General features: G+C 39.1%; 1 protein-coding gene and 1 long non-coding RNA gene across 3 annotated transcripts in view; both read right to left on the bottom strand.

The window, feature by feature from the left end:
* The window catches only part of LOC131275064 (uncharacterized), a 360,126-nt gene that overhangs the window by 221,988 nt on the left and 112,307 nt on the right, over nt 1-25,831 (bottom strand). The gene's annotated exons all lie outside the window — the stretch shown is intronic.
* LOC131275136 (leucine-rich repeat-containing protein 37B-like) overlaps nt 1-25,831 on the bottom strand; it is a 78,416-nt gene that overhangs the window by 15,416 nt on the left and 37,169 nt on the right. Inside the window, exons 5-9 of the mRNA XM_071210874.1 lie at nt 21,195-21,266; nt 19,226-19,297; nt 18,506-18,586; nt 2,691-2,762; nt 2,030-2,104 (exon numbers count right to left, since the gene is read on the bottom strand). Coding sequence (XP_071066975.1) covers nt 2,030-2,104; nt 2,691-2,762; nt 18,506-18,586; nt 19,226-19,297; nt 21,195-21,266 — 372 coding nt within the window. The remainder of the gene's footprint in view (nt 1-2,029; nt 2,105-2,690; nt 2,763-18,505; nt 18,587-19,225; nt 19,298-21,194; nt 21,267-25,831) is intronic.

Here is a 25,831-nt window from a genome sequence, read left to right as displayed (position 1 = left end):
AAATAAATCTTAAAAAAAAACTCCAATTAAAACATAGGCAAAAGATTTGAAGACAAAAAAATGTCAAGTAAGCACATGAAAAGATGCTCAAAACCATTAATCTTTTAGGGAGTTGCAAATTAGTTACAATGTGATACAACTATACACCTATTAGATTATCTAAAATTAAAAAGATGAAGGATAGCAGGAGTTGGAAAAGATCTGGAGAAAATGGAGCTTATAAACTGCCAACAGGGATGTAAAATGGTACACGTCTTTGGAAAATAGTTTGACAGTTTCTTAAAAAGTCAAACATACTCCTACCATGTGATCTGGTCGTTCCACTTCTGGGTATTTACCTGAGAGAAAGGTTCATAGAAACTTTATTTGTAATAGACAAAAACTAGAAACAACCCAAATGTCTATCAACAGGTACACAGATAAAGTTTGGTGTATCTATATAATGGAATACTATTCAGCAATAAAAGTAAATGAACTACTGATTCACACAACTACACGGATGGCTTCCAAAACAATCATGCTGAGTTTAAAAAGTCAGTAAGAAAAAAAAAGAGGAATTATATAAAATTCTAGAAAACACAAACCAATTTACAGTAATGGAAAGTAGATCAGTGGTTTCATGAGGAATGAGAGGCACAAAGAGGGGCTGGAGGGAGGAATTAAACAGTGATTTGAATACACTTTTAAGGTGATGGATATGTTTATTATTTTGATTTTGATGATGCCTCAAGCTGTACACATATGTCAAAATCAACTCTTGTAGGTCAATTATCCCTAAAGAAGGTGTTATAATAGAAATATATTATTGGGACAAAGAGCTATACAACTATATAAATTCTGAAGAAAATATAGGAGAAAAATCTTTGTAACCTTGGGTTAGACAAAGATTTACTAGATAAGACACACACAAAAAACAAACTGCATAAGAAAAAAAAAAGGCTAAATTAGTGTTAATAAAAATTTAAAACATCTATTCTTCAAAAATACTTTTAAGAGAATGAAAATGACAAGAAGAGCCACAGCCTGGGAGAAAACATCTACAAAACACATATCTGAGAGAAAGAACTTATATACAGAATATATAAAGCCCCTTTACAACTTAATAATAAGATAAGGTATCCTATTAAAAATTGGCAACAGTTTTGGACAGTCACTTCATTAAGGAAGATAAGGATGGTAAAAAAGCACCTGAGTAGACAGTTAACATCAGCCATTAGAGAAATGCAAATTAAAACCAAGGTGCTATACTGTGACACACCTACTAGGAAGGATGAAATTTTTTTTTAAGAAAAAAGACTGAAATATAAAGATCAGATGACTATGTGGAGCAAATACTTCTCTCATACAGTGCTGTCGGGAATGCAAACTGGAACAGCCAATTTGGAAAACAGTTTAGCAGTTTCTAACAAATGAAATATGCACTCGGCACATGACACAGCAATCCACTCCCAGGTATTTACTCCCAAGAAATGAAAGCATATGGTCACACAATAACTTGTATGTGTTTTTAGCAGTTTTATTCATAATGGCCCCCCAAACTGGAAACAACCCAAATGTTCAACTGATACATAGATAAACAAATCACAGTATATTCATACAACTGGAATACTACTCAGCAATAAAAAGCAATGAACTATTGATATATGCAACACCATGGAGGACTATCAAAAGGATTATGCTAAGTGAAAAAAAGCAAACACAAAAGGCTGCATACTATATGTAAGACTTTCTGGCAAAAGCAAAACCATAGGGACAGAAATGAGATGGATGGTTAACCAGGGCTGGTGGTAGGAGGAAGGGATTGACCACAAGGAGGCATGAGAGATCTTTTCAGGGTGAATGGAATAGTCTGTATCTTGACTGCAGTGATGGTTACATAACTATACATTTGTCAAGTCATAAAATTGTGCATTTTAAAAATGTGACTATTATTTTATGTAAATTTTACCACAATAAACTTGACATGGACAACAATAAAAACAAACATAAGAAAACTACATGAAAATAAATCTAAGAACAAATGGCTTACAATTTTTCCAATGCAAGGGTCATCATGAGGATGTTCTCAATTGTTGTAAATGACACTTGTGTTCTTCCCATGTCTCTGAAGGAGAAAGCGCAAACATTTACAATATGACCCCAAAAACACAAGTATTCTGTACTTAAAAAGATAGTAAGTCATGAGATAACTTCAACTTTGGCTTCTCTGCAAAATAAGGCAGCTTAAGAGTTTATATGTCATAAAAAACAATTCCAGAGAGTTCTTATTGAAGAAATATAAGTTTATTTGCATAATCAAATCAATGACCTTGGCACTGAACCTACAGTCTTTTACCATTTTCCTACTTGTCATTCTCATACTGCATTCACCTCTCAATTCTTTACTTCTTTGTAATAAGGTATACCTTATTCATCTCTGCATTCCAGGATAAACAATATTCACATATATATCTACATGTACCACATTCACACATGTTCTTCAACACTGCTCTCTTCCCCTGCTAGCTGTCTTGCCCATTATACATCCTTTTTTAATCATCTTCACTGACAATAACTTTTTTCAATAAGCCAATTAAAATTAAAATTATGACTTTTTAGCATAAATACTTATTTAGTAAAATACTTACTCTATGATGAAAGTAAAAGAACAGAAATCATCTCATGACTCAAGAGATTTTTGCAATACTTACAAATATTTTAATGCTGGCAATTTAAAAAGATATGAATCTTCCACAGTTGTCAGAGGATTACGACTGAGAGTTCTGAAAAATGCAATGGAATTTAAATTATCTGCATTTTCAATTACTTTCATGAAAGTTTATGTTCATATTTTTGGTATGGAGCTTAAAGGTAAAAAAACAAATTCAGGGAGCAGGTGTAGCTCAGTGGTTGAGTGCCTGCTTCCCATGTACAAGGTCCCAGGTTCAATCCCCAGTACCTCCTAAAAAAAAACTCATTTTCTGTCTTTACCTACAAATCACCCTTAGAATCCACAAAACATTCTTCCTTTGGGAACTACCCAGGTCTTTAGAATATAAAGTGGAGGGAAACAGACTTTGGCCCAGTGGTTAGGGCGTCCGTCTACCATATGGGAGGTCCGCGGTTCAAACCCCGGGCCTCCTTGACCCGTGTGGAGCTGGCCATGCGCAGTGCTGATGCGCGCAAGGAGTGCCCTGCCACGCAAGGGTGTCCCCCGCATGGGGGAGCCCCACGCGCAAGGAGTGCGCCCGTGAGGAAAGCCGCCCAGCGTGAAAAGAAAGAGCAGCCTGCCCAGGAATGGCGCCGCCCACACTTCCCGTGCCGCTGATGACAACAGAAGCAGACAAAGAAACAAGACGCAGCAAATAGACACCAAGAACAGACAACCAGGGGAGGGGGGGAAATTAAATAAATAAATCTTTAAAAAAAATAAATAAAGTGGAGAAGAGAAAGAGGAAAAAAAGAAGAAAGATGGATAGTATAGAAAGAATATGCCAAAGGATTTTTCAGGTTGACAACCCTAGAAGTGACTATGCTGGAAGGAAACCCCTGTCACAGGAAATACTATTTCTAGTGTCCTCCATAATTCAAGATGCTTTCCCCTTTCAATCTTTAGAACTTAAAAACTTTCAAGGTTTAATCCACTCAACTGAAGACAAAAAAGGACCAATTAATTCTTTGGCTCTGGAGCCAAAGAAGAGATACATCTAAGAGGAACTGGTGAAAGCCGTAGCTCCCATCACATAGTCTCATATGAATTCTCATCAAAGCCCTTGTTACATTGCATGTTATTACCCGTTAACTTGTCAATTTCCTAGACTGTCAGTTCCTTGAGGGCAGGGACCACACTTTATTGTCACTATCATCTCTGTACCTGTCATAGTGCCTGATGTTTGCTAGGTATTTATAAAAATGTGTTTGTTGAGTAAATTCGAAGCATTTTATTTATATATATATCATTAAAAGAAATAAATTTATTTTTACACAAATGTTTATTTCAAATCCTAAAATAGCTTTTCTTCTCCGTTCTTAAAGAACAAAGCAGAAATGAAAAGAAAACATACCTTTAGATGATCTCTACTAAAGAATCATTAAGGTACTTTTGCAGAACATCATAAAAATAGTAATTATTACAGCTAATATCTACTGGACTACCAGGCATTGTACTCATCACTCACATTTAACCCTTACAATAACCTTATGTAATATATTTTACTATTACCCCATTTTACAGATGAGGAAACTGAGGCACAGAGGATTTATATAACTTGTCCTAGGTCACCAAGCTAGTAAGAAGCAGAGCTGGTATTTGACTCCAAAGCCTGTGCTTAAACCTGTATGAAGAAAATAAGGTTTAAAATAGCTGTTCCTTTAACCTTAACTTCGAGTTAAGGTTTAACAGGTAGAAATACCTGTTAAAACTTCATCTACACATTGGGGAGATACTCACGATGATTACATTTTCTCTTTTGATTTATTTTCCCTAATTATCTCCCACAATTAAATATTTAATTTGTCCATGGTCACTGAGACTTTAGAAATTTAAAACCATAATGTAGGTGATGTCAGTGAAAATGACAGAATATTCTGAAATTCACCCCTCCATAAATGCAATGAAAAACGGGCAAAAATACAATCGACTCTTTCAGAACTCTGGAAACATAAAAGTTTGAAGCAATACTGGGAATGCTGAATCAAGAAAATGGTGGAATTTCCATAAGGACAGTGAGTTTTGTGGTGTTTTAACTTTCCCTAGACTCATTCCCGGCTCTCCAGCTCAGCAGTAACCTTGAAAAATGAATGTCCACGTGCCTGGCACTAGAGGAAGCAGAATGTAGATGGAGCTCTTTCAAAGCCTAATTCCCAAAGAATTGTCATTAATTAACCTGTGTGGTGAATCCTTCGAAGACTCCAATAGAAAGGCTTGTCTTTATTTGACCTAACTGGTAGCTGAGTAGTGCTAAAAGCCCCTCCCCAGGGAGTGATTTGTAAAGAAATAATTATAGGTAAATGTTTTTACATCATAGCTGCCTAAGACAATGGATAATAGGGCAAACAATAGCCTACCTGAAAAGCATAAAAAGGAAAAGCCAAGGAATTAGAGATCCATGGGAGATTTGAAAGCCTGGGACATACTCCTCGGAATCTAGAAGACCATCATTTTCAATCCAGAAGGGCTGTGAGCATGCTCAGGGAACACTTGAGAAGGTCCTAAGCTTTAACTTTGAGAGACCGTGGAAGCAGTAAGTGAAGGTTAAGGGAGAGTTCTAAACTGTCAGGCTACAGTTGAAGGCAAGCCTCAACAAACATACAGAGCCCCTTGACAAGACTGGGAGTTGTATTAGGAAATCTCAGTTCAATCACTAGCTGGTCACTAAGATAACAGAATAAAAATAGCAATTGCCCTACACAGCAAATAATACAGACTTTAAAAAATTATTTCAGAAAAGTCACTAAACAACTATTACAACAAGGAGCAACATCAAAACTGGGAGAGGAGAGAATCTGATTTCCAGAGTTGCTACATTTTATTATATTATTTTTTGTTATTTTTTATTTTTTCATTGTATTATTTTAAATGTCCCATTTTCAATGAAAATTTATGAGACATGCAATGAAACATTAGTCCATACACAAGGGAAAAAGCAATCAACAGAAAGTGTCCTGAGGATGCCTAGACATTGGTCTTAAGACAAGGACTTTAACCAGCTATTTACATCAAAGAGATCAAAGAAGCCATTTCAAAAAACTAAGGGAAAGCAAGAGAATGATGTTTCATCAAATTAAAAATGTCAATAAAGAGATATAATTTATATAAAAAAGAATCAAGTAGAAATTCTGGAGTTGAAAAATTCAACTGAAATGAAAAATTTACTAGAGATCAATAGCAGATTTGCACAGGCAGAAGAAAGAATCAGTAAACTTGAAGATAGGTCATTGAGATTAAGCAGTCTGAGAAAAGAAAGATAAAAAGAATGGAGAGAAATGAACAGAGCCCAGGGCCTGTGGGACATCATTAAGATGTTAACATACTCATAATAGGAGCCCCAGAGGAGAGTAAGGGCCAAAGAAAAAAAACTTCTTAAGTCTGATGGAAAACATTAACAACAAAAAGAGGCACAGGAGGAGGAGACAAGATGGTAGCTGAATGAACTTGCCTTTGTGGTCTGTCCTGGGAAGAGACAGCTGGGCGCGGCTGCAGGTTCTCCAAGGAGGGGCTTTTTCGGGATTTTTGCAAGGCAGAAGTGCCTGGACATGGATTGGGTGGAAAGGTAACGGAGAGGATTGGTCTAGTAGATATAATTTGGGTTCTATTGCCAGCAGGTGAGACCTGCACACGGGCTCCTCCCTATTGGGGGTGGGGGGAACTGCAGTCCTGCCCTGCGGTTCCGCTTTTAGATGGCTCTGAAGGGCTAAGGAGTTCGCGAGTTCTGGGCGAGCTGTTGGCGGGATGATGTGACCGGTCGCCTTTGCGGATCAATTTGGGAAGATAGACGGTGTTTTGTTGTGAAGCGGGAGAAACTTTTGAGTGCAAATACAAACAATAGCGCTTCCGCCTGAAGCCCCACCCCCAAAAGCCCAGCAGCCGATCTCCATCCCAAATAGGCTGTAGGCAATAAAGAGAAGTAATTGGAAAATTGTTTTAGGCTGCGGCAAGGGAGGGGGACACGTCTGGAAGCCAATTAGGGAATATTCTGCCAAGCTTGGGAATTCCGGTTTTGGAATCTGTTTTCGGTGTCACAGGCTGGGCTTCAGATCTGTACTAGTAAAGTGGCTGCGGTGTAGAGGCGCCCTCTAGTGGCAGTGGTTTGGAATCACAGGACGGGAGCTGTCCAAAAGCTGAAGTGAGATATACCCATAATGAGCCCAGCTAAGTAAGTGAATTGCAGTGTTCAGACATAATATAGAGTTTGCGGATCTGACTTCCCCCATAGGGCTGGCACCCAGATATGGGGATCCCTGAGGGCTGTGTTACCCTGCGGGGCTCCCAGGCTTCCTGTTGACCAGATTGGAGGTTGCCAGGTGTGAATTCCCTAAACTCTGGTGGCCCACACCACAGAGACTCACACCTCTTGAGTCCTCAATATCTCAGACTTTCCATCCCTGAATCCATCACACACTGAGTTCCATCTGAGGTTCTTAAATGCCCTAGCCTTCAATGTTGGCGTTTTTTCTTTATCGTTTCATTTTGTTTTGTTTTTATTTTCATTTTGACTTATTCTTTACTTTTTTCAATCTCCTGATTGCTAACATCGCATTATCCCCTAGTCTTCTCTCACAACGTATCCCCCAAATTCTTTTTTTACTCAGTTACTTAAGGTTTTTTTTTTTTTTTTTTGTGGTAGGTGCTGTGTAGTGGGTGTTTTAATTCTGGTTCGTGTATATCTGTTTTTTTTTTCTTTCCCCTACCTGTTCCCCACCCTTTGCCCACCCTCTTTTCCTTTCTTCCTCTCGTCCCTTCCCCCACCTTTTTTTCCCTTTTTTTCTGTTGTCTCTCTCCCTCTTGTCTCTCATATTCTACTTAGTTTATTTTAACTCAATTATACAATAGGTGCAGCAGGAAACACCTCACGTTTGCTGGGGTTTCTCATCCTCCACTGCCTCATTACTGTGTGAACTGATTTAGGCTACCTACACTATCCTCTTTCCCCTACGTCTTGATATCCACCACCATCTACTGTCTCTCCTATATTCCACCTCCCACCTCCCTTTCTTCGATCCACGAAGGGTCTAAGTCTTAATTCCTAATACCTTGGTTTTGTTTTCTGTTATACACTCTTGAAACTATTATCTTTCTTTCTTCTTTCTCTCTCTCACGAAAAGAATAGCTTTTTAGCTCATACCATATTCCTCCCATATTCAATCATCTACCTCATAATAAGTACTCTACCTACTGCTATAACTCTACACAATTTATATGAATCTAACCTCCATCCTCCCAGATCTCATATTCTTGCTTTGTTAACATATATCACGAATACTACTTTACACTTTTCCCTTGCTTACACAATTGCCTTTCCCCAACACTAATACTTTCCTTTAAAGTGAACTGAACCAACAACAAGAAATTAGAATAAGAAGAAAAAAGTGACAAAGAGAAGATATAACACCTATGCAAAAATAACAGCTAATTAACCTCCAAGAGTAGACAAAGAAGCTAAGGAACTGATTAAATCTGTCAAGATAAGCGGATGACCAGAAAGCAACAAAAATCTACAAACCAAACCAGTAATCAGGAAAACATGGCTGAATCCATTCAACAAACCAAAAATCATGAAGGGGAGCAAAACTTTGCACAAGCAATGAAAGATCTCAGAACATTTATCACCGACAAATTTGATGAAGTAATGAAAGAGGTTAACAACATGAAGACATCACTTGGAGGGGAAATTGCAGACATACGCAAAAACATAACAGATATGATGGGAATGAACACCACAGTTCAAGAAATCAAAAATACACTTGCAGCAAATATCAGCAGACTAGAAGAGACAGAGCAGAGAATTAGTGATGTGGAAGACAGTACATCAGAAATCAAACAGATAGTAGAAGGGGTCAATAAGAAGATAGAAAAAATCCAGTTAGGACTTAGGGACCTGAATGATACGTATTATAGGCATTCCAGAAGGTGAAGAGAAGGGAAAGGGGTCAGAAGGAGTGTTGCAGGAAATAATGGCTGAAAACTTCCCAAATCTACTGAAAGAGACAGATGTGCATATCCAAGAAGCACAGTGCACTCCACTAGTCATAAACCCCAACAGGCCCACCCCAAGACATATACTTGTCAAATTATCCAATGCTCAAGACAAAGAGAAAAAATCCTAAAAGCAGCAAGAGAAAAGAAAACCATCACATGCAAGGGAAGCTCAATTAGATTAAGTGCTGATTTCTCATCTGAAACCATGGAGGCAAGAAGGCAGTGGTATGATATAGTCAAGGTACTAAAGGAAAAAAATTTCCAAACAAGAATACTCTATCCAGCTAAACTAGCATTCAAACATGATGGAGAGTTCAAAATATTCACAGACAAACAGAAACTGAAAGAGTATACCAACAAGAAACCTCCCCTTCAAGAAATTCTAAAGGGAGTTCTACAGGAAGAAAGGAAAAAACAGGAAAGGCAGAGTTGGAGGAGAGTATAAGAGCAACAACAACAACAAAAAAGACAAAAAAACAAACAAACAAAATATGACAAACACAAATCCAATCAAAATATGGCTAACACAAATAATTCCTTGAAAGTAATAACACTGAATGTCAACGGATTAAACTCACCTATCAAAAGATTCAGACTGGGACATTGGATAAGGAAATATGACCCATCCGTATGCTGTCTACAAGAGACACATCTTAGACCCAGAGACACATGGAGATTAAAAGTGAATGGCTGGAAAACAATCATACAAGCTAACAATAACCAAAAAAAGGCAGGAGTAGCTATATTAATATCAGACAAAATAGACTTTAAATGTGAAACAATTGTGAGAGACAAAGAAGGATACGACATTTTAGTGAAAGGAAAATCTGTCAAGAAGATCGAACAATCATAAATATTTACGCCCCTAACAAGGGTGCCTCTAAATACGTCAGGCAAACACTGGAAAAACTAAGTGAAAGAATAGATACATCTACAATTATAGTGGGGGATTTTAATACACCACTATCAACTCTGGGCAGAACATCTCAAAAGAGAATCACCAAAGAAACAAAACATCTGAACAGTATATTAGAGGAGCTGGATCTAATAGACATATATAGATCGCTACACCCAAACACAGCAGGATATACATTTTTCTCAAGTGCACATGGATCATTCTCCAAGATAGATCATATGCTAGGACACAAAGAAAGGCTGAATGAATTCAGAAAGATCGAAATCATACAAAACAATATCTCTGACCACAGTGGAGTCAAGCTGGAAATTTGCAAGGGACAGAAGCCCAGATTTCACACCACGATTTGGAAATTAAACAGCACACTGTTAGAAAAACAGTGGGTCAAAGAGGAAATCTCAAAAGAAATCAATGACTACCTTGAATCAAATGATAATGATAACACAACATACCAAAATTTATGGGATGCAGCAAAAGCAGTACTGAGAGGAAAATTTATAGCCATAAATTCATATATCAAAAAAGAAGAAAGAGCAAAAATTGAAGAACTAACTGCACATTTGAAGGAATTAGAAAAACAACAACAAAGTAACCCAACAGGAAGAAGAAGGAAGGAAATAACAAAGATAAGAGCAGAACTAAATGAAATAGAAAATAAGAAAGCACTTGAAAAGATAAACAAGACCAAGAGCTGGTTTTTTGAGAAGATCAACAAAATTGACAAACCTTTAGCGAGACTAACAAAGAAAAAAAGAGAGAAGATGCAAATACACAAAATAAGAAATGAGAAAGGCAATATCACCACTGACCCCACAGAAATAAAGACTATCATAAGAGGATACTTTGAAAAACTATATTCCAACAAAAATGACAATCTAGAGGAAATGGACAAATTCCTAGAAACACATAAGCAGCCCATATTGACAAAAGAAGAAATTGATGATCTTAACAAACCAATCACAAGCAGAGAGATAGAATCAGTTATTAAAAATCTCCCAACTAAGAAGAGCCCAGGGCCAGATGGCTTCACAGGTGAATTCTACAAAATATTCCGGAAAGAACTGACACCAATCCTGCTGAAACTATTCCAAAAAATCGAAACAGAAAGAACATTACCCAACTCCTTCTATGATGCCAACATTACCCTAGTACCAAAGCCAAACAAAGACATCACAAGAAAGGAAAATTACAGACCAATTTCTCTAATGAACCTAGACGCAAAAATACTTAACAAAATACTTGCTAATGGCATTCAACAACACATTAAATGTATTATACACCACGACCAAGTGGGATTCATCCCAGGTATGCAAGGATGGTTCAACATAAGAAAATCAATCAACATAATACACCATATAAACAGATTGAAGGAAAAAAATCACATGATTATATCTATTGATGCAGAAAAAGCATTTGACAAAATACAGCACCCTTTCTTGATAAAAACACTCCAAAAGATTGGAATACAAGGAAATTTTTTGAACATGATAAAGAGTATATATGAAAAACCTAAAGCCAATATTGTTTACAATGGAGAAACCCTAGACTCCTTCCCTCTAAACTCAGGAACAAGACAAGGATGCCCACTGTCTCCGCTCCTATTTAACATTGTCTTAGAAGTACTTGCTTGAGCACTGAGGCAAGAACCAGAAATAAAAGGCATTCAGATTGGAAAGGAAGAAGTCAAAATTTCATTATTTGCAGATGACATGATCCTATACATAGAAAACCCTGAGAGATCTACAACGAAGATTCTAGAACTCATAAATGAGTTTAGTAAAGTCGCAGGTTATAAGATCAATGCGCAAAAATCAGTAGCATTTCTGTACACCAATAATGAGCAAGATCAGGAGGAAATCAAGAAACAAATACCACTCACAACAGTAAATAAAAAAATCAAATACTTAGGAATAAATTTAACTAAAGAGGTAAAGAACTTATACACCGAGAACTATACAAGATTGCTCAAGGAAATCAAAGAAGACCTAAATAAATGGAAGACTATTCCTTCTTCATGGATAGGAAGACTGAACATTATTAAGATGTCTATCCTACCAAAACTGATCTACACATTCAATGCGATCCCAATAAAAATCAACGCAGCCTTCTTTAAGGAACTAGAAAAACTAACTATGAAATTTATTTGGAAAGGAAAGAGACCCTGAATAGCCAAAGACATACTGAAAAAGAAAAACGAAATTGGAGGAATCAGACTACCTGACTTCAAAACATACTACAAAGCTACGGTGGTGAAAACAGCGTGGTATTGGCATAAGGAGAGACACATAGACCAATGGAATTGAATTGAAAGCTCTGATATAGAACCTCACATATACAGCCACATAATATTCGATAAAGCCACCAAACCCTCTCAACTGGGAGAGAGTGGCCTATTCAACAAATGGTGTCTGGAGAACTGGATAGCCATATGTAGAAGAATGAAAGAGGATTACCATCTCACACCTTATACAAAAATCAACTCAAGATGGATCAAAGACCTAAATATAAGAGCCAAGACCATAAAAACCTTAGAAAGCAGTGTAGGGAAACATCTACAGGACCTTGTAATAGGAAATAGATTTATGAATATCTCACCAAAAGCACGAGCAGCAAAAGAACTAATAGATAAATGGGACTTCCTCAAAATTAAAGCCTTCTGCACCTCAAAGGAGTTTGTCAAGAAAGTAAAAAGGGAGCCCACACAGTGGGAGAAAATTTTTGGCAACCATATATCTGATAAGAAACTTATAACTTGCATATATAAAGAACTCCTATATCTTGAAAATAAAAAGATAAACAACCCATTAAAAAAATGGGAAAAAGACTTAAACAGACACTTCTCCGAAGAAGAAATACAAATGGCAAAAAAGCACATGAAAAAATGTTCCAAATCTCTAGCTATCAGGGAAATGCAAATCAAAACCACAATGAGATACCATCTTACACCCATAAGACTGGCAGCTATGAAAAAAACAGAAGAATACAAGTGCTGAAGAGGATGTGAAGAAAGGGGAACACTCATCCACTGCTGGTGGGAATGCAGAAGGATCCAACCATTCTGGAGGACAGTATGGCGGTTTCTCAAAAAACTAGCCATAGATTTGCCATATGACCCAGCAATACCACTGCTGGGTATATACCCAGCAGAACTGAAAACAAGGACACAAACCGATATATGTACACCAATGTTCATAGCAGCATTGTTCACTATCGCCAAAAGTTGGAATCAACCCAAATGCCCATCAACAGAGGAGTGGATCAATAAAATGTGGTATATACACACAATGAAATACTACTCGGCTGTAAGAACAAACACACTACAAACACATGTGATAACATGGATGAATCTTGAGAACCTTATGTTGAGTGAAGCAACCCAGACATTGAAGGACAAATACTACATGACCTCAATGATATGAAATAAACAACCTGCCCTAGATAGCAAGAGACTGAACGATAGGCTTACAGGAAATCGGAGGGTGGAGGAAGGATGTGAGCCGATGTCTGCAGGGGTGGAATTTAAGACGAGATGGTGGTAAGTATGAACACAAAGAAGAGATAAAAGGGGGGCAAGGGGTTGCCTTTGGTTGGGGTTTTGTGGGTTCGAGGGTGGCTGGGGAGGGGCGGATGGGTAACATTGCCCAAAAGTGGGGGGAGGGAGGGGTAGCATATGAACACAGGAGAGGGTCAGGTGTTGGTGGAGAGTAAAATGCCGAGAAAATCATATCAAAATATAATAAAGAGGGTTACCTGTTTAGAATGCTCGGAGGGGAGGGTCTGATGCAGGATGGGCTCCTGGGGAATGTCTAAATGCTCATTCTGCCAGAGTGGGTGACACCATGGGGTAGAAACCCAAGTAGTGAGAGTGGGGGTGGACCCACATCCTGGGGAGGACTAATGCCATCAAATAGAGGGAACTGTATCCCTCGAGAGAAAGGGTGGCTCCCAGGGCATTGGGGCAGTTGAGCAAGTTAGGCCCTGAACACTATTCCATCTATCTCTGGAAGTGGCTCCTCGGGAAATGGAGGTTGGCTGTCACTGTGGGCACCGAGGTGGAAGGGAAAATGGACGTTAAATGTGTGGAACCAAGGTAAATGGGGGGTAAGAGAGGAGTTTCGTGAGAGTACACAAGGATGGATATAAAATATGTAATATTACACCATAACATATAGGAGATGACAGACTGATAATGTAAACCATAATGTAAAACATAGTATAACTAAGAATGTAAAAAACTGTGTATCCTAAAGTATGTACCATAATGTAAGCACAGATGTCACCTTGTTAGAAAGCTATTGTCTCAGACTCTGTACATCATGTTAAGGAAATATGATGTGAATAGGGTGTAAGAGTATCGCTGTGGAAGGGAAAAGGTTTTGTGGTGGATGTATGGGAGTGCTGTATATTATATATATGCATTGCTGTGGTCTAGGGCTCCTGTGAAGAGAAGCTCAATAATTAGGGGAAAAAAAAAAAAGAAAAAGATAGGATGTAGAATTTTTTCCAAGTCAACACGTATTCTTTATCTAACCTTTAAACCCATCGCTATATGCCATTTCCTAGTAAGGGACCCTGACATTATATTGGGCTTCAAATTTCAGGGAGTTCTGGATCACAGAGTGGTTCAACAATGGCAATGGAGAGATACTGGTATAGGATACAATTGACAGGTGATATATGGCTGACAGGGAGCTGTACAGAACATATGTCCAGGGTGCATGGTAATGTTTTGATATACTCATAATGGCAACAATTAAAAACCACAGCAGGGGGTTACTGGGTTCCTGGCCAGTGGTGCTCTGTCATGGTCCCTAGGGGAGCAGCGACAGTCTCCCAGGTGCAGCGGAGGGGACCGGGAGGGAGTGAGGGTTCAACAGTGAGCCCCTGACGCTAATGACTATGCTTGTGAGCTGATAAGCCTAAAATAAGAACAAGGCCTAAAGCAGCATTGTGCCTGGGAATTTCCTCCTGTCAGCCTTCATGTTACTCAAATGTGGCCAGTCTCGAAGCCAAACTCAGCATGTAAATGCAATGCCTTCCCCCCAGCGTGGGACATGACACCCGGGGATGAGCCTCCCTGGCACCGAGGGACCACTATCAACTACCAACTGATGATGCAACTGGAAAATGACCTTATACGGAAGGTTCAATGCGGATCAGCAGAATATCCCTGTCTACATAAAATAACATGACTTTAAAATGCTGTTTGACCTAATGTAAGGGGGAAATGGAAAGGAGAAATGAGTTTATATGGCTACGAGTCTCTAAAAAAGAGTCTGGAGGCTGTCAGAAGGATTGCCCTTGTGCACAGCTGGGCAGAGTCTGGGAGACAGATAGGGCAGATACAACCCCCAGGTATTGGTTCCTTTGAGGGCTAAAGAGACCCATGGGAGTTATGGTCATGGCCGATGGGATTAACTACCAGGTCAGATGGCCCCTCTTTGGAAATGGTGTTTATGTGTGATGAATCTGGACTCAGATGGGATCTCTCTTCATAAGACTTTCATGCTAATGTGCTGGAGGTGCAGTTAGTGTTGGGGTTTAAGATATATTTAGGGGATTTGAATCTCTGGACTGACAATGTGATAGCCAGGTCCGGAGCCTCAACAGACTCCAACACCTACAATCTGATTCGTTGGACTCACCACACTCAGCTAAGATGGAGTTGAAGAAGGACAACCACCACACCATGGAGCCTAGAGTGATTACAACTGAAAGTGGGAGGATTGCATCCAGCATCCATGTGGAATCTGAGCCTCCTCTTGACATAGAGGTGCAATGGACACAACCAATCCAATGTCCACATAGAAAAGGTGGCATTGGATTGGGAAAAGTGGACATGGTGGCTGATGGGTATGGGGAAAGGCAGGAAGAGATGAGAGGTGGAGGCATCTTTGGGACATGGAGCTGCCCTGGATGGTGCTTCAGGGGCAATCACCGGACATTGTAAATCCTCACAGGGCCCACTGGATGGAATGGGGGAGAGTATGGGCCATGATGTGGACCATTGACCATGAGGTGCAGAGGTGCCCAAAGATGTACTTACCAAATGCAATGGATGTGTCATGATGATGGGAATGAGTGTTGCTGGGGGGGGGAGAGGTAGGGAGGGGGTGGTGGGGTGGAATGGGCCCTCATATATATATATATTTTTTAATGTAATATTATTACAAAGTCAATTAAAAAAAAAAAAAGAGGCACAGATTCCTGGTGCCACTGACAAGCATAGAAGCAGACACAGAAGAACACACAGCAGATGGACACAGAGAGCAGACAACTGGGGGGTAGGGGGGGAAGGAGAGATAAATAAATAAAAATAAATCTTAAAAAAAAAAAAGAATGACTCTTAACCACACTTCTAATTTATTCCATCGGTGTTTGTAAATAACATCTAGGCTTCATTTAAGAGATTTACTGGGTTATAATTACCTGGCACCCAGGGGTGAATCTGGCTTTTAAGGGGTCTGCAGTTTATCTAATTCTGTGAAATCCTTTCTAATAAAAAGTGCAGAATTATGAAAACAACAATTGCTAGGGTCACCTCCTAGGACCTTGGAAGGGGCCTATGCAAGTGAGGGGCCCTGCAGCTTAAATGTCATTCAGTTCATGATAAATCCACCTCAGCTGGGATCTTTTTACCAATTTTTTAAATGCAGGGCATATATTGTTTTAACTTATAAATACCCCAGTACTGTGTCATATAGGTCATAAAATGACAACTCAAGCGGAACCATCTTCTCTTGGCAACTGCCTTTGGAAAGTGATACAGTAAGACTCATGTCTCACCTACGGAAAACATTTCCTGAAGCAAATTAGTTTTGTCCGTTAGAAAAATTTGACCAAAAACAAAGGAGCCCCAACATACACATGGTGTATTGGGACCATTATTGCAATCTTTTGAAAGTAGCTATGAATTAGTTTTAGGGCTATAGCTTGGTTCAAATCACATGACACGAGTGTTAATTTATTTCCTGTACCAGCTATTCTAATTCTCTCATTATATTTAGCAAATGCCTCTTTCTGTTGCTTAAGATGAACACAGAAACCCAAGATGGCCACTCTTGCATGAATCTTTACTAACCCCCCGCCCATTCCCTCCTTTGTCATCCCCTACTCTGTTTCCCTGCCGCATGGATCCTAGCAGGGCTCTCCTATGGTTTCCCATCAACATCCATCTCCTCCCTCCAACCTGAAAGTTTCTTGGGGATAAAGTCTTTGTCCTATTCCTCTTTGTAGCCCCAATACTTAGTACAGTGCCTGGCACACATTGGGCACAGTGCTTGGTGAATATTTTTGAATGAATTCATTAAATTTTATCAATTGTGATTCCATGCTTTTTTTTTCTTGTGCTGCCCATACAACTATAATGAAACTTGGATTCTTTTTTTTTTTTTTTTTAAAGATTTATTTATTTATTTAATTCCCCCCCCTCCCCTGGTTGTCTGTTCTTGGTGTCTATTTGCTGCGTCTTGTTTCTTTGTCCGCTTCTGTTGTCGTCGGCGGCAAAGGAAGTGTGGGTGGCGCCATTCCTGGGCAGGCTGCTCTTTCTTTTCATGCTGGGCGGCTCTCCTCATGGGCGCACTCCTTGTGCGTGGGGCTCCCCTACGCGGGGGACACCCATGCGTGGCACGGCACTCCTTGCGTGCGTCAGCACTGCGCATGGCCAGCTCCACACAGGTCAAGGAGGCCGGGGGTTTGAACCGCAGACCTCCCATATGGTAGACGGACGCCCTAACCACTGGGCCAAAGTCCGTTTCCCGAAACTTGGATTCTTTGAGGGATTCTCAGTGCTATAAAATAGTTGGTAAAGGTTGGTGAGTTTAAGGCATCTGTACTGAAGCTACTAAAGCTTCTTGGTGGGGGGAACCTAATGATCCTGCTCTCTGGTGTGCTGGCAAAAGATAAATGGACCCTCAAGTTGTCTTTCCCCAAGTCAGACACCAGCAAATTAAAGAAGTGAGGGGAAGGCAGCGGCAGATGCACCCTGGGCACCTCCATCTAAGCTGAAAGGAACTGTGTGAAGCTGGAAAGCTGGGTTTCTGAACCACAAGACAGGTAGACAGTTTTTTCCAAAGTCACGTTTAGAGGAAGAGGATTTTCACCTTTAGTTTAAAACCCCCTTTTAAATTGAATATGGCCATTATGATTTACTTGTGTGACAGAAAAATCAAAGAACTTTGAAGCTGAAAGGGTATACAACCCACACATCTGGTTTGAAGAGGAGTCAGGAAAGAAAGTACTTGGAAAAGGCCAAAGCAAAATACTTTCTTTACGAAAGTTTTCACACCATAGCTGAACATAAGCACCATCTTTCTCCATGCATCAAAGATTCCTATTGTCTACAGATAATTCATAACTACAAAGGTATATACTTTTTGAAAAAATGTTCTGGGTGATTAGGGAGAGAAGTGCTCTGTTGCAAGTTTTGAGGAATTTGCTTTGTTTTACCATCTGAAAGAAGTTGATGGCCAAGGAGAACCCTGATCTTTTCCTCCTGGAGGACTTTGTGCCAAGCTTTGTTCTTTGCAGTTATATATCACATATATTTATGCAGTTAGAAATTTTGCATGTGAGCCAGAATCAAGGTTAAAGTAAAAAGTGGAATTTCGAGGACATTCACACATCTGAATGTCATCATTGGGATTCCCATGGCAATGTTAATTTGAGTGCTACTTGCTTGGTGACTTTTATTGCCCATGGCAAAGATCAATACCAGGGAAAGGAAGGCATGAATCAGATGAGTCTTCTGGCCTTTTTGTACCTTAGTTTCCTCAGTTTGGAAAAAAATAAAAAGGATCTTAAGACATACTTTTCAGAGTGTTTGTATTGGGCTTACTTACACCCAGCTAATGATACTATGTTTTTATACGTAAACCATCTTTTTACATGTATCCATCTTCTACTTCACTTACAACTTGTGTAAAAACTGCGTTCCATGCCAGGCCTGAAATGTTCCAAAGCTGAGTTCTGTGAGTAAATTGCAACCAAGATTTCTACAAAAAAAAAAAAAAAAAAAGACAGGAACAAAAGACAAAAATACATTCTTTTCAGAATATTCATCCTTTGGCAGTGATTCTAATTTTTATATGATACAAGATAACCTCAAGACTACCTCCATAATATTGCTGTGTAAGATATTTACTTATGATTTATACATTCTGATTTGCACATATGGTACTTTAGGTACAAAACTGTAAATGCTCAATAAACACTTGTAGTAAGTATTTCTCTTTATTTATTTCCCAATCTTGGCACTATTGACATTTTGGGCTGGAGAATTCTTTGTTGTACCGGTTCTACTATGCATTGCAGGATGTGTAGAAGGATGTCTGGCCTCTGTCCAATAGAGGGCCAGTAGTACCCTCACAAGTGTAACAATCAAAAATGTCTCCAGACATTGCCAAATGTCCCTTAGGTGCAAAATTGTTCAGGCTGAGAACCACTGCTCTAGAATGATTCACTCCGATCTTTGTAATAATGCCAATCTTTGCCAGAGATTAAAAGGATTTGCTACATAATTTTAGTAGCTTTTCACTACAAATTTTAATCACATTTCAAAATGAATAGCAAAGAGATTCATAATCAATTTTTATAAAAATTCCAAATATAATGAAGTTATATTTGTAACTTACACAAACTGCAAAAAGGGTAGTGGCTCAAATGTGTGTCTTTCAATAGACTGTATTTTATTGCAGGATAAATCTCTAGGAAAAGTAAAAGGAAAATATTGCCTCAATTAGCTATTAGATATCTAATTAGTAAGAACAAATGTTGGAGTTTAGAGGGATAATATGGAATCAGTAGTATTTGTCTAAACTCTAAACCTTAGCAATTGTTACCTGATCCTTCTAGGGCTCTTAATACTCTCCCCACCTCTCCTGAAGTTTCATCTTCTGATCTTAATAAATAAAATATACAGCTATAGAACTTGATAGATCTTTCCTGAGAGTAAGGGAATTGATTAGATGAACTTTTGTAGTCTCATTAAATTCTAGATTATGAACTCCTTGAAAGCATGGACTAGGTTTTGCTCATTTGCATTGCCTGCCATGTTTAAAACTAACACATGGACATAAAGCAAACTCATATATTCATGAAATGAGTAAGTAGCTGGGGAGTAAGTACAAGGACAATGACTTTTCTTTTAGGAATGTAGTTTTATGACTTCATGGCGCCATCGTCTGCACCTCTGCTTGTTCTTCATTAGGGCCTGTTGACTTAGGTGTTTGTATCCCCTGCGAGACCGTGATTTCCTAGAAGGGTGGGAACCCTGTCTTACTCGTCTTTTACCTCCAACACTGGGGCATAATGCAGCATGATTTTTAAAACCATTTTCATTGGTTGGCTTTTTCTAATGAATGAGAATAAATATGCCAATGTGAAAGAATTAGCTTACAAAGTAGAAGCAATGAAAGCCGCGCTACATTGAGCAGTTGTCTCACTTGCCCAGATGCTGGAGGTGCCCAAGAAGACCAGCGCGACCGTGGAGTCCCCTAAGCCCGAAAGGCTTGCCGACTCAGAGGACTCTCTTCAGTGTCCTGGGCAGTTCTTCACACCGCCTTCCCTTAGCCTTCCAAATTTGCAAAGGAATTTATTTGCTTAAGAGTATCATGAATTGTTTAATAAGGATTAGTTTAATAAGTTCTGGACTGCACAAAGATAAAAATCACACTTTTATAGCAAAGCTCATCGTCTCTCCTTACCTCTGAATAGATATAAATTGCTAGGCAGGTGTTCCCTCCTTAGCAATGGGGCTATAGAGATTTTTATTTTGTAATTAGCAGTTAGGAGCATTTCTGATAGGCTTACTTAGTGAAACATTTCTAGCTATACCATTTAACTGTCATTTTAAACATCAGTTTGTTATACAGTATAACAATTCCTGCATTGAAATCCTTAACACCAGACTTTTCTCTTGGTAACTAAATATGCTCTTGATAACATTGTTTACATAATTCATCTGCTTAAGTAAATATTTAATATTTAAATGTTGATTTAATTCAGATTAAACTATCAAAAATTCTGGGTTAATGGCATTCAAATTAAGTATGTGTTCTGTATTTTCTTGTCGTTTAAGCAAAATCTGAGGTTAACTTTAATTCCTCTCATTCTACTAAACCAACTTTTTCAAACATTTTCTATAAAAACCAGATAGTAAATATGGTAGGCTTTGCAGGCCATATATGGTCTCTTTTCTTACTTTTCTTTTTTCTTTTATAACTCTTTAAAAATATAAAAACCATTCTTAGCTTACAGACTTTATAAAGATAGACCATGTACCAGATTTGCTCTGTGGGCCATAGACGGAATATAAACATGTTATATGGACTTATAAATGAAGGTTCATATGGGTGTCTATAATTGCTCAGATCTCCTTACCAATTTCCCTCTACAACTGAAATTTCCTTCTATTTGTATCCTGTCTATATAATTAAAATTGAAAATTGAAATGCAAAGGAGGTATTGAATGCTAGAGATGGGCTGGGACCCTATAGATTTACAGAACTGTAGGATTTTATTGCTGGAAGAAATTTTAGAGATTATCGAATTCACACCCCTTATTCATTATATGGATAATGTATGATTAACTAACTAACTTACAAATATTGGAGGGATAGCAGGCCTTCAAATGAATCCTTATGTAATTCGCTCAAATTATTGTCACTGAGAATTCTGGAAAATGAAAAGGTTTTATTTCTGGATTAAAATGCAAACTATAACTATTTGCTGCACAGCACTAACTCCCATATACGGGGGAAACCTGGGTAATGTTGCCACCTAAATATCCTAGTTCTTATTTAATTTAGGGATGCGATCTCTGCTCTGTTTTTATTCAACCCTTTCTTCTCATGCCCTCCTTTGGGTCCCCCTCGGTGCTCCTCCCTCCACCTGTGAAAAACACACTTACTCCACCTGCGCTTCCCGCCAAATCCTGTAGTTAATGCCTAGCACTCTACATTACAAACCCCTGTTAGAACGCAACTCTGGGTGGCACCAAGATCTGCAGAACTGCCATTTCCTCCTTTCTTTCCTCACACCTCATCGTAGAAGTCCAATGTGGAGCTATGTTAGGGCTGCAAGCGAAGCCATCTGACTTTTTTCCCCATTAAAACTTTTTTTGAGAACTAAGATGTGCATAGACTGCATATAACATAAATGTTAGGTTTAATAATTACAGTGCTCCCAGGGTGCCCCTTTCTAGTCACAACCCTTTCTCTGACCCCTGGAAGTAATCACAATCCTGATTTTTTATTTCCTTGTTTTTAAAATATAGTTTTACCTATTAAGTGTCAATAATAAACAACAGAGTTTAGTTCTGCCTTTTGAACTTTAAATAAATGGAATTGTATTATATGCATTATTTTCTATCTCAATAATGTTGAGTACATTGACTTGCAATGGAACGTATTATTTTCTCTCAACAAAATGTTTGTAAAATAATGTTGCTGCAAGTATAGCTGAGGTTGGTTCACTTCAGTGCCTTAATGCTGAATGTCCAATAAGGTAAGCACTAGACACATGTGGCTATTGAGTGCTTAGTGTAGCTAAGGAATGGAACTTTTAATCTTATTTATTTTAATTATTTTAAAATTTAAATTAAAACACTGATAATTCAGTTATTGGAAAACCTCTGAGTAGGTTTGGAATAACTTGGATATGCAATGCTACTTTTTCAACTATAAATTTTAAGAAATGTCAATAAATACAGAAGTTTTATGATGAAAATTTAGCAAACAAATGATGATTTCAAAGACAACATGGAAAAAAGAATGTAAACTCTATCATTAATATTTTTATATTGATTACACAGAGTAATGGTAATATTATGGATACTTTGAAAACAATGTAATAAAGAACGTAGAGGGAAACGGACTTTGGCCCAGTGGTTAGGGCGTCTGTCTACCACATGGGAGGTCCGCAGTTCAAACCCCGGGCCTCCTTGACCCGTGTGGAGCTTGCCCATGCGGAGTGCTAATGCGCACAAGGAGTGCCATGCCACGCAAGGGTGTCCCCCCATGGGGGAGCCCCACGCGCAAGGAGTGCGCCAGTGAGGAGAGCCGCCCAGCGTGAAAAGAAAGAGCAGCCTGCCCAGGAATGGCACCACCCACACTTCCCGTGCCGCTGATGACACAGAAGCGGACAAAGAAACAAGACGCAGCAAATAGACACCAAGAACAGACAACCAGGGGAGGGGGGGAAATTAAATAAATAATAAATAAATCTTAAAAAAAAAAAAAGAATGTAGAGGGACCGGAAGTAGCACAAATGGTTGAGTGCCCACCTCCCAGATGGGAGGGTCCTGGGTTTGGTCTCTGATGCCTCCTGCAAAAACAAAAACAAACAACAAGCAAAACAAAAGAAAAGCCCTCTTGTCCTTGGGCCCCTGTTCTTGCCTTCTGTGCTCTGCTCTCGTTGTTTTTACCCTGCCATGGTTGCCATGCAAGTAAAACCTGGGCATTTATAATCTATAACGGGGAATTATAATCTGTAAACCAGCATGCTTTATCACTTTTCAGCCTTCTTCTCTACCTGGGACCCATGATCTGTTATTTTCTCTCATTTCTCTTCCCTCTCTACCTTAATAAAGTACTGGCCGAACTCACCAAAAAACAAAACAAGCGAAGCAGATGTGGGTCAACTGATAGAGTGTCCATCTACCATATGGAGGGTCCAGGGTTCGATCCCCAGGGCCTCCTGGCCCATGTATAAACTGGCCCATGTGCAGTGCTGTGGTACGCATGGAGTGCCCTGCCATGTAGGGATGCCCCTGCATAGGGGTGCCCTCATGCAAGGAGTGTGCCCCACAAGGAGAGCCACTGCGAATGATAAAAGCTCAGCCTGCCCAGGAGTGGCACTGCACACAGGGAGAGGTGTCATCAGCAAGATGATGCAACAACAAGAAAAAAGAGACAAAGTTTCCCAGTGCTGCCAGATAATCCAAGCAGAGGCAGAAGAACACACAGTGAATGGACAGAGAGCAGACAACACAGGAAGGGAAGAGAAATAAATAAATCTTAAAAAAAAATGCGAAAAACCAACTCAGGGGAGCAAATGTGGCTCAGTGGTTGAGCTCTGGCTTCCCACATACCAAGTACCAGGTTTAACCCCTGCCCCCCCCCAAAAGAACGTAGACTATCTCATTAATAATATTTATATTGATTACATGTTGAAATGATAATATTTTGGATATAAGGGTTAAATAAAATATATTATTAACATTTACTTCACCAGTTGCATTTTACCTTGAGTTTTTAAGTGACTATTAGAAAATTTAAGGTTCCACATATGGCCTTACATTATATTTCTACGGGACAGTGATGCTTTATAATAGTCACTGTATGACTACACCCATTTATTTACTCAATCTACGGTTGGATACTGAAATATTTCTAGTTTTGTTGCTATGGGCATTCTTGTACTTCCATCCTAGTACACATTTGCCTCAAGTCTCTTTAGGATATAATAGGGATACAAAGTTTTCCTAAGAATTTGTGCTATTTCAAATTGGCAGATTAAAAACATCCCAAAGTCTCTACGCCCAAAAAATCCACCAAATCTTCAAGAGTGACAGAAAAGATATAATTTAAAAATCCCAGCCTCAGCTCTGCAGGGCATGGGAGTAGCTTCACAAAGGCTCCCTACCAGAAATGACCTGGGGCCACCTACAGGGTGATTGGTTGGGGTACTGTAAGAAGAGCAGTAGATGGCACATCAACTCTACATCCCTCTTCCAAAAGGGAAGATTCTCAGGGGAAAGCCAGCTGGATTACAAGCCCCAGCAGCTCATTTCCCCTCACTTCTAGAGCTGGAAAACAGAAGCAGCAGAATATCAACTACAAAGAGGAAGTACACTCAGGAGTGACCAAACAACTTGGGAAAGCCTAGTCCATTATGGGCAGATGAGACACTCAAACAAGAGTTTATAACAGACAAGGAATTAGAGTTAACAGAGAAAGCACAAGAGGACTTTAGAATAAGCAGAATTAATATCCTTAGAGGAATGTGAGTAGATATTACACCCATTAAAAATAATCAACTAAAGATGACACAAATGGAAAGTATTATCATTGAAACAGAAGTCTCACCATATGAGCAGCAGAAAGGCCAGGTAAAGAATAAGCTAGAAAACTGTCAGATCCAGCCAATGATTTCTGCAGAATGCAGCAGAAGGGAACAGGAATGGTCCCTAGATTAGCCTGATGCCAGGGTCTGCAGAGGAATGTTATGTCCTCTGCTTCACCGAGTATCAAAGTAAAGGCCATGGATAGGCTGGGAGCGTTTCCTGAACCTGACGACCAGGCAGTCACATAGCCAGCATCTCCTAAACAGTGAGCCAAGGGAGTGGCAGAGAGCCAGGAGTATAGAAGAAACCCTACAGGATGTTACAGGTAGATCTCTGTTGTGCTTTCCTTGCTGGCAGGACCAGTAAAAGTTATCTAGGATCTGAGAACATGCTATGTTGTTTTGTGAAACTATTTGCATCAAGTTCTGTATCCTTTGATATTTGAAACATTCTGGCTTCCTTCACCGTGTCTGTTGGCAACATATTTACATTAATCTCATCTCAATTCTTTTCTCATAGTTTATGATAATTGAAATTTTACTACCTGGAAACTATGCCACTGAAATCAAGGGCATTCTCTTATAACATGGCTCAGCTCATCCAGAATGTGGGTACATACATTTAACAATTATTGTTAAAATAAAAATGGAAGATTTGAAATTCTCATTAAAAAAAACTCTTGGGGTCCTGAGGATGCATCAGAGACCCTGACCTCAGTTTGAAAGTCACTACATTAGAAGGAATAGTAGTGATGGTCAGAACATGTGTGCAAGGGGATCGGTCACCCGGCGATGCTGGGATTGATTCACCTTCTCACCTCAAGGAGTTAATGGTCTCATATTTTCATGGAAATGATGCAGAAAGGAAAAAGTATGACCAATGATGTTTATAGTAATCTTCATAACTGTAAAATTTGGAAAAAAACTCCAACCCTCTACATCACATGACAAAAGCTGTAAGTGGACACTATAGATGATGTGGTGGCTTGGAGCTCTATACCCCAGAAAAACATATGCTTCATCTTAATCCATTTCTAAAGGTATGAACTAATTGTAAATGGGAACTCTGATGATGTTACTTCGGTTAAGGTGTCACCAACTGAATCAGGATGGGTCTGAATCCTATTACTGGAGTCCTTTATAAGCAGAATGAAATTGAGACAAATAAAAAGGCA

The sequence above is a fragment of the Dasypus novemcinctus genome, chromosome 21 (assembly GCF_030445035.2).
Source record: "Dasypus novemcinctus isolate mDasNov1 chromosome 21, mDasNov1.1.hap2, whole genome shotgun sequence".
NCBI classification, from domain to species: Eukaryota; Metazoa; Chordata; class Mammalia; order Cingulata; family Dasypodidae; genus Dasypus; species Dasypus novemcinctus.
Note: the sequence above shows the minus strand (reverse complement) of the source record. Positions and strands in the feature narration are given on the sequence as shown.